The sequence below is a fragment of the Octodon degus genome, unplaced genomic scaffold (assembly GCF_000260255.1).
Source record: "Octodon degus isolate 3935 unplaced genomic scaffold, OctDeg1.0 scaffold00159, whole genome shotgun sequence".
Classification (NCBI taxonomy): Eukaryota; Metazoa; Chordata; class Mammalia; order Rodentia; family Octodontidae; genus Octodon; species Octodon degus.
The window spans coordinates 629194-638616 of record NW_004524735.1 but is presented as its reverse complement, the minus strand read 5'-3'; the positions used below and the strand labels follow the sequence as shown (position 1 = coordinate 638616).

The following is a 9423-nucleotide window of genomic DNA, read 5'->3' as shown; positions in this document are numbered from 1 at the left end:
TTCAGGGTCTCACTACTAGATCAGACTTATAGCAATCCAGCTGTTTACAGCCTCCCACGAGCTGGGATTACCGGTGTGCGCCACCACTCCCACTGTCAGTTACCATCTCAGTGCACCCGGGGGCGGGGCCCCGGCACAGCAGGCCCGGGATTGAGCCCCTGATCCCCTCACCTGCTTGCAAGTAAAATAATATTTGATGGAAAATCGAACACAATAATTCAGTTCCAGTAAAATTGTCTTTTATACAGTTTTGAATATTTTTTGCTAGGCAGATTGGTGATCACACTATTTAAATTGCTCCATTTTATAATTTTCCAGTTCCTGTAGACACACAGATGTGTGACATAGTAATGCTTTAATTTCAGATGCTTCACAGTTAGAGTAGTTTTATAATCTTTCAATTTATTTATTTATTTATTCATTCATTTATTTATTTATTTTAGTAGAGGTCTATAGGGTTTCACTATGTAGATTGGACTCATAGTGACTCACCTGTGTTCAGCCTCCCAAAGATCTGGGATTACAGGCTTGCACCACCACACCCAGTCTCAACTGCCTTCTCAGTGTGCCCTGGGGTTGGGGCTGGCATGGCAGGACTGGGGATCAAACTCTCAGCCCCTTTGCCTGCTTGCAGGCACCTTAATCTGCTCAGCTATTTGGCTTGCCCTAAAAATTGGAGAAAGAATTTTTTTTTCCCAACCACAGTTCCCTGCGTCTGACTGTATTTGCCCAAGTGACACTTTAAACAACTGAGATATCCAGCAAGCCCCTAAGATTCTATTTGGTTTTTGTTTTGTTTTTTGTGGTACTGGGGCTTCAACTCAGGACCTTGCACTTGCCAGGCAAGTGCTTATTCTACTGACCTACCTTCCTGGCCCTAATCTTTCACTTTAACATTTTATAATGAAAAGACTTGTCATTAGAATTGAACACCTTTTTTTTTCTTTATTTGATACAGGATCTCACTATGCAGCTCAGACTCATAGTGATCTTCCTGTGTCAGCCTGACTCAGGGCTGGGATTACAGATGTGTGCCTCCACACCTAGTGTGGGGGCAGCACACACCCAGGGTTCCCAGCCAGCAGGGCATGAGGTGCCAGGGATTAAATTCCGATTTTTGCACTGCCAGGCAGGTGCCTAAACCACCTAGCTATCTAGCTACCCAGCCCTAGAGTTGAACCCTTTGTAGCAGCTGGCTGACACAAATACCCCTGCAAATCCAAATCTGAACATAACATTAAGGCTTTCACAAGGAGTATATTGGGAGGATTTTGTCCTATTCGTTGTGTAGTAAGTAACAGAAAATTATTCTAGAAGAATTCAAAGGAGTTTTTCTATCCCTTTTCTTTATTGAAATTAATTGATCTGTTCAATTGCTTCTTTTGTAGGAGAGAAAGGCCTGTTCAGCGGAGCACAAAGAAAGCCCCACAAGAAATGCCACTGCAGAATCAAAGCCGGCCCCACAGGTACTTTTTGCTAGTTTAATTTTTATAATGTGGGAAAGCATTTTTTGGGTCGATCTTGTCCGTGCCTTGCTCTTTCTGGAGGAGGACACTGGATTGGCTGGTGCAGTACAAGTGCTCCAACCTGGGCCTCTGGAGTTTTGCACTGCGACACCTCTGTGCCCACCAATAATGCCCTTGTTTCAACTCTGTGAGCCTTCCCTCCTCTTCTGCTCATCCTAATTTAAAGAGCAAAACTGAACTAAAGAGAGAAAAAGAAAACTCATTGCACAGAGGAAACTACAGAGGATCTGGGGAGGTGAAGGAGGTGGAAAATGTATTTATTTTCCACAGCAGCAAAAAAGAAACACAAGTCAAGAGCTCAATTGTGAATTCTCACATATGCTGTTTCATGAACACATCAGGGTAGTGTTTTGAAAGTGTTATCATTTAAAAAAGCTGATGCACTTGTTAAAACAAAGTAGTAAGATGTTTTAATCTTTGAAACTAGGTTTCTACGTTAATTCATCAGAATTAATTTATTTGGCTACAGCTTTTGCAAAGTTTTCATAAAAATTTGTCATATTTAGACTAAATACTCCTATAGGCTCCTATAAGCATTCATGCTGTAGAGAACTTCAAACTTTACCTTTTGTGCTTGTAACTGCTTTTAGTATTCTATGAGATATATTCTGAGATGTATGTTTTAATTATTCTGTTGTTAGGATTTACATTTGTACTTTAAAATTTTTTTATTGATTCCTCTAACTCTTTTTTCTATATCATTTGGCAGAAGTTACAAATGCCCCCTTGCTCTGATTGTGAGGCGAAAAAAGCCCCAGAAAAGCAGTTAACCAGCTTCGAAGGCACGGCACCTAGAGAAGAAAAACTACTGTAAATACCAAGAACCTGCTTTGCGAACAGAACATCCCTTTGCTGTTGTCTTCACCCTCTTTTTAGACTTCAGGCTTGATGGAGACACTAAGTTTCTAAAGCATGTGATTTTTTCACAATTTTATGTAACTTTATAAGTAGTCCACAAACTTTCCAAGGGATTCCAGACCAATTATGTTCCTTAAGCAATAACCTAGTTGAGATGGATTTATGCAGTCATAAATATTTTACTGTCATTACTAAATATAAGTTGGTGTATTTTGAGCTGACATTCAACATAATGCTTAATTCTTCATCATCTGGATGCTAGTATTTCGATGATCTAGTTATAGAGATCAACTGGAGAACAAAACACTGTTGGTCCTCAGTATTACTAAAATCCTAATTCTAACCACATCTTAATGGTGTTTGACCACACCAGAAAATTGGAGCCATTAAAATTCAAGTTTAAAATTTTGCTACTTTAATATATTCTTTTCTTGATGATGTTCCACATTCTTCTTATGATCTTGATAATTTAGTTTATCGTGATAATTTGGTTTAAGCTAGGACAAAGCAAATCTAACAAAGTTTCAGTCACTTAATAATCATTAAAAATGTAATTATTCAGACAAACAATTGGGTAAATTTGGATAAATGATCAAGTATCTGACAAAACTGAATTTTTGTTTTCTGCATTGTATAATCCCATTCTATTGCATCATCCTAGAATGACAGTACTGAAATTATCCTAATTTGGAAATTGAGTTATTTGAAATGCTGAGCATGATTTTTTTTGCCAGCTCAGCCCACCCTAAGGGCTGCTCTGCTGTGGCATGTGGGGCAGGGGATTGAACTGTGGTCCCTTGGACCTACTTAAGCTTGCTGAATCAGGCACTTTAGACTGCTGAGCTATCTTGGTACCCCCAGTGAGCATGATTTCTGTTTACAAAATTGGGTAATAGCATATAGCAGAGGAAGAAGATTTTAACAGACAGTTATGCAACCTGAATGTAAGTGGGCCTTTGATGGTTGAATAGTAGCTATGTTGACCCAATGAATATAGTCTCATTAAAAAAACAAAATGGTTTTGTTTATTAAATAAGATTAGGAAAGATTTTTTAATCAATGAAATTATGTTTCTGCATAAGAATATCAACAAATAAATTTATATGTGAATAACCTAAATATGGCTCACCACTGAAAGGGACTTACATAATTCAATATCTGATGGAATTTGTAGTGAATCAAATGTTTAAACTCAAACTAATGGGGCCAGCCAAATAGCTCAACAGATTAAAGTGCCTACAAGCAGAGGTAGGGGCTGGAGGTTTGATTCCCAGGCCTGCCATGCTGGCCCCACCCTCAGGGCATGCTGAGATGGCAATTGAGACTGGGCATGGTGGCACATGCCTGTAATTCCAGCTCTTGGGAGGCTGTAAACAGGTGGATCACTAGGAGTCCGATCTAGTAGTGAGACAGTGAACATCCTATAGATCCTTCCCTAAAAAATACAATAAATACATAAATAAATAAATAAAAATAAAACACCAAACTCAAACTAATGGATTAATGGAAATAGATTATTCATAACAAATATATTCACTTCTGTTGTTTAAACACATTGAATAAATGAAGAAAACGAAATCTTTGATTTTACTGAATGAATATGGTAGTTTTCAAAAACTCATTTGTTCCAGTGTAATCCACAAGTGAGTAAATAAAAACAAACTGAAAGGAATCTGCAATCAATATGTTAACTTAAATTCTGAATTAGAATGCTGCAAACTTGAACTCAGTGGAATATGCGACTCAATCTAAAGGCTGAGGGAATCAGTGAGCATCATTAGGGCTGGGGAGATAGCTCAGCGGCCTAAGCACCTCCTGGCAAGTACAACTTCCTGAGTTCAATCTCTGGTTTAAAAAAAAAAGTGTCATTAGCAGTAAAGGGAATATTGTGTTATATTTACATAACAACTCTACCAACATAGTTCAAGACCCTTTCTCAGTACGCTGCATGTAATAGTGTAGTTCAGGGAAAAGGAGATGTGATTTTATAGCTGCCTGGATTTTCTCCTGGGTCTTTCCTTGTTCTAAAGAACATTTGATGCTCAAGGTGTAGTGTTACTGTGTGTCAGATTTCTGTTTCTCCCCAGTCTTCCTGCCCTGAACATTTCCAGAGATTTACAAAAGAGAAGCAGATAATTTCAGCTTAATTTAGGTTTAATTTGCCACTCTTGCCCTGGCCCTTACCGTTCTCTTAGAGGATACAGTCCCAAGAATGGTTCATTTGCAACTTGTAGCAACACTAAGTTGCATGAGTCTAAGCTTATTATTTCTTTTAACAGTGAGATAAACAAATAATGTTGCCTTTGAGAAATTGACACTTATACCCCAACTATCCACATGTACAAAATATTAACCAAAATATTGATACATACATGCAATGATAGACATCAGAGGATTTTACATCCTGTAGAATATGAATTTCTCTCAAGAATATAAAACCATCAGAATGACTTGCTTTAATGGAAGTACCACAATAAGTAAAAGACTCATAATTTCTCTCTGATTAGTTTTAAATGCTGATCAAATACTAAGTGTTCATTTCTGTGTTACCAATTCATTTTGAGCTTTGTCTTATTGTATGCACATTAATTACGTAAATCAAATCACTGCCTAAAATGTATAAGATCTAAATGAATGCTAGCTTTATCCAGTGCAAATGTGCTCAGAAGAAAAACAAATAATTTCAGTCACTCATGGGGATGTGGTTTCCCTATATAATCTCAAATATCTGGATACTGAAAATACTAGGGATCCAACTCTCTCAATCATGACACAGATATTTAATATCGCAATGTTATTTCAGTGACAAGTCTTTTTTATGAAACATTCTTGGCTACAACTTCAAAAACATATGGAAGAGACATTTATTGCTTTAGATGGACAATAGAGATTGCTGGACTCCAATAATATTTGTGAACTTTGCTATAATGGAATCTTTTATTTTTCTAGCTCAGGTACAGTACTTAGCACTAACTATCGCAGAGACTGAAGTGATTACTGACACCATAGAGTAAGTCGAACTGGCTGGATTTAGGAGTGAAGAAAACATATACTTGTTCATTGGGGGGACATTTTCTTACTCATGTGTACAGTCTTAACTTCCCCCAAAATTGTGTATCGATCTAGACTGTGTTATTTAATGTTCAAGTGATGAAGAATAAAATGTGCTGAAAGATGGTCTATTTTGCTCAATGAATGTTTGTTCTAAAATCTTCAATGTACATTATTCTACATAAGCTAATTCAGAAAGCAATTACTAGTATTAAAATAATTTGAGCTTTGGAATTTTGAAATTTTCTTCTAGAATTTTCTTTAATCTCTTTGACGCCATCTTGGAAATATATCTATATGTAGATATAGGTATAAATATAGATATAGACATAGATATACATTAAGGTATATATACATATGCTTTAGCTTGAGTTTTTAAAATCGAGCTCATGTGATGGCAGGAAATTTGTACTTCTGTTTTTAATTTCATTTTTATTCATAATTGACATAATTTCTATGTATATTTAAGTGGCACAATGTGGTATTTTACTATAAATATACATGGTAGAATGACTAACTTGATCATGTCAAGTTAATTAACATACCCTTGATCTCAGAAATTAAACTCAAGTGTTTAGAAGTAGCCATCACATAGACTGTACTCAAATAGTTGTTGAATGAATTAATTCAGGAGCTTAAGCAGCTTGGAATACACAAAGCAAATAAAAGAAGGATAGTATAATATGACAACAGAACTAAAAAGCAGTCCTTCAGCAAAGGAAAATGAGTATGTTTTATGTTTCTCTTGGTTTTAATTTTATAGTACTTTTTATTTATGGAAAGTTTGTGGATCAAGCTGGGGGTATAGCTCAGAGGCACACGCCACCCTGGCAAGCACAAGTTGTTAGTTCCACTTCTTAAACCAAGAACAAACAAACAAACAAGACGTTTATGGACCTCTGCCTATGACTTTAGGCAAAGGAGATACGGCACTGTTGGGAGAATTTTTAAGCGAATTTCATTGTAATAGATGACATAATTAGCCACAAAAAGACAAAAATAGATTTCTGGGAAATCATTCAAATAAATTTTGCTGCAGTGTGAGCATCACATTGTACACAAAAAGCCTACACGGTTTTGCCTAGTATGAGCACCATCAGGCTGCCTGATGTAGGCCCTGAGCTGCAAGCCTGCACACAGGTGGCTCAGCCGAATCTGATAGGCAATGGAATGCAAAGGTGAGTGCCTCCAGGGAGATCTGAAAGGATTTAAAATGTACCGTAAAAATAGTAGGTGATAATAAGCCTCAGCTGTATTAGAAGGTTATAAGACCTCTGTGAAGGGACTCTGTCACTGGCCAAATCACTGCTGTGCAGTACATGAGGGCCCCTGACATGGGCTTGAGTCTCTAACTGCCGAGCAGCTCAGACGCAGCTGGACAAGCAGTTATGCTACGGCTGTGCAATGCATCCCCCCTCAAGTCTCATGGGTTTCAAGGAGAGGGGATAACAGGGCAGTGTTACACGCCAAGGGATTGGTACCTGGATGGATTCAGAGCTAAATGTGCTCCTAGCAGGGAGATTCCTGTCAGAAGAGGCAGAAGGGCGCATGCCCACCCTGGCTCCTCATTCTCTCCCTGCCTCCTGCTCACCGTGGGGTCAGCGTCTTCTCTTCCCTGGGCCCTGGGCCATGCTGTTTCTTCTGTTGAACAGCCAACCTCAGGATGGACCCTCTGTACCTCGGAGCCAACGTTGGGGGTGGTGGGTGTCGCACCCCAGAGGCAGCAGAGCCGACTAATTCGCACACAACTCACTTAAGTCCGTTGAGCTTTAGTGTCCTCATCACTTAATCTGAAAGCAGGGATTCATGCTCTGTGAACTTGGCTGTTAGTAATAGAACCTCAGCCTGTTGAGGAGATAGAAGAGCATCCTAAGTGTGGCATGCAGCATTTCTCAATTCTCTGATCTTTAGTAAAGAAATAAATTGTGGTTATATTTTAACATGAGTTCAGGGTGGAAGTAACTCTCAGACAGTCCTATTGTGTTACCTCTGACAGCTGGCTAAATTCTTAGTGTTTCACTCTTTCCTACCATACACTGCAAGTACCAGATTTACATACTTCAAGATAATGACGACTATTTCATTTAAGTATTGACTTGGTGTGTACAGAAAAGGCACACAGCAAGTGTCAAATAATCGCTAGTAGCTTCTTTCTTCCTTTTAAGAAAAAAATCTTTTATTTATTTATTTGGTACAGGGTCTTGCTACACAACTGGCACTCCTGTAGATCCTCCTATCTCAGCCTCCCCAGCGTTGGGATTTCAAGTGTGCACCACCACTCCCAGTTTTAGTGGCTGGTGTGGCAAACCCGGGTTCCAGTCCCATTGTGGAATGCAGTACTGAGGATTGAACCTGGATACTTGCACTTACCAGGCAGACACTTAGACTGCTGAGCTTTCTCGCCAGCCCCCATACCTACTAGTTTCTAATTCTAGGATATCTACACATTTATAAGCAAACTAAAATGTCCAATATAAAAATACTTCTTCGGTCATAAAGATAAATACACACACACAAGTGCATTTTAAAGTGTTCAGTAAGAAGCTTACAATGCAGGTGGAAGTGGACCCATATTCAGCATCTCTTTCTCCTTTGTGTTGGGAGAGGGACCTGCACTGAATGAGTAGAAGGCATAATTCATCTTGCTTCCAAATAAACTAAATAAAAGTTTTATTACTTGAAGGAAAATTCTCTTTGTGTAAGCACTACTATGTTGAATACATATTTATAAATACAGAAATTAAGATCTGTTCATCATATCTGTAAAACTCTTGAGGAGTAACATTAAGACCTTTTTCCTTTGATCACTCGATATTGTCACAGAAATTTTCTGCCAAAAATTATGTAATTTCTGTCTGCTCTGTGAATCACAAATATTAATTAAAACTCTCAAGTTCTGTTTCTCAACCATTTTATGAAATGTAATTATTTTTGCAATGCTTTTCTTATTTAATCTTACTAATGATGGAACTGGGTAATATGAGAAATTTATCATAATTTGCACCTATAATAAGTTTAGTAAGTTGTATCAAAGAATACAAACCATTTTCTCAGGAAAACAAATTTGAAACAGATAGTTCTAAAAATTAAATTTTAGATACAGAAATAGGATAATTATATGCTCCAGTGACATTTTTATGGCAAACAAAATGTGTTTCTGCATACCAGATTGGTTTCTGCTCTTCAAGTTTTAAGCATGGAATTGAGCCCTAGTTTTATAGGGGCTTTTCAAGGACTAATAAAATATTAATCAAAATGAAGCCTCAAAATTTTGTGATAGAAATCATGCCAACATATCAACTTTTTGAAGTTAATTTTTTTCTCACTTGAAGAAACAGGCATTCTTTACTGTACACACAGAAAGAGTCTTTTGAGCCTTTATCTTTAGTTAAATACCTCAAAACTATGGGACATTTTTTGTATATTCTTCCTCTTCCTGATTCTTTCTTTTATTAAATCAACGGAGGTGAATAAACCCTTTCCTGATGTGTCCTGACTTTTTTTGTAGCATAAACATGGTCATCTCAGTAGAACTGTCGACCCTTAAAAAGTTTAGAATTAATATAACCAACATAATCTTTATTTACAGATGTGTTACAGTTTGAACTGTCGTCTGACTTTCATTTTGTCTCACCTGTGTCCCAAAAGAATGTCTACACTGATTCTTTAAATCATAATATACAATATATAATTCTTATACACACACACATATATGCAGTTCTTGAGATACACACTCCACACTATTATTAAAAATCAAAAATCTCGCCTTTGCCTCTGAGGCCATGACCTGCTTGGCTTCCTACCTACGTGTTTGGTCTCATTTCGCGTCCAGGGTCTGGAACAGATAAATGTTCTATGGATAGTCATAGAATGAATGAACACTTACTTTCTCTAAGATATCAGTGCTTCCTTCTTATGTCCTGAAAATTGAAGTTGGAAACTACACACACACACACACACACACGCGCGCACGCACTCTCACGGCCAG

General features: G+C 37.7%; 1 protein-coding gene across 1 annotated transcript in view; it reads left to right on the top strand.

The window, feature by feature from the left end:
• Positions 1-3614, top strand: part of Luzp2 (leucine zipper protein 2) — a 516158-nt gene extending 512544 nt beyond the window's left edge. The window contains exons 10-11 of the mRNA XM_004642693.2: positions 1389-1466; positions 2236-3614. Coding sequence (XP_004642750.2) covers positions 1389-1466; positions 2236-2340 — 183 coding nt within the window. The 3' untranslated portion in view covers positions 2341-3614. The remainder of the gene's footprint in view (positions 1-1388; positions 1467-2235) is intronic.
• The last annotated feature ends 5809 nt before the right edge of the window (positions 3615-9423 follow it).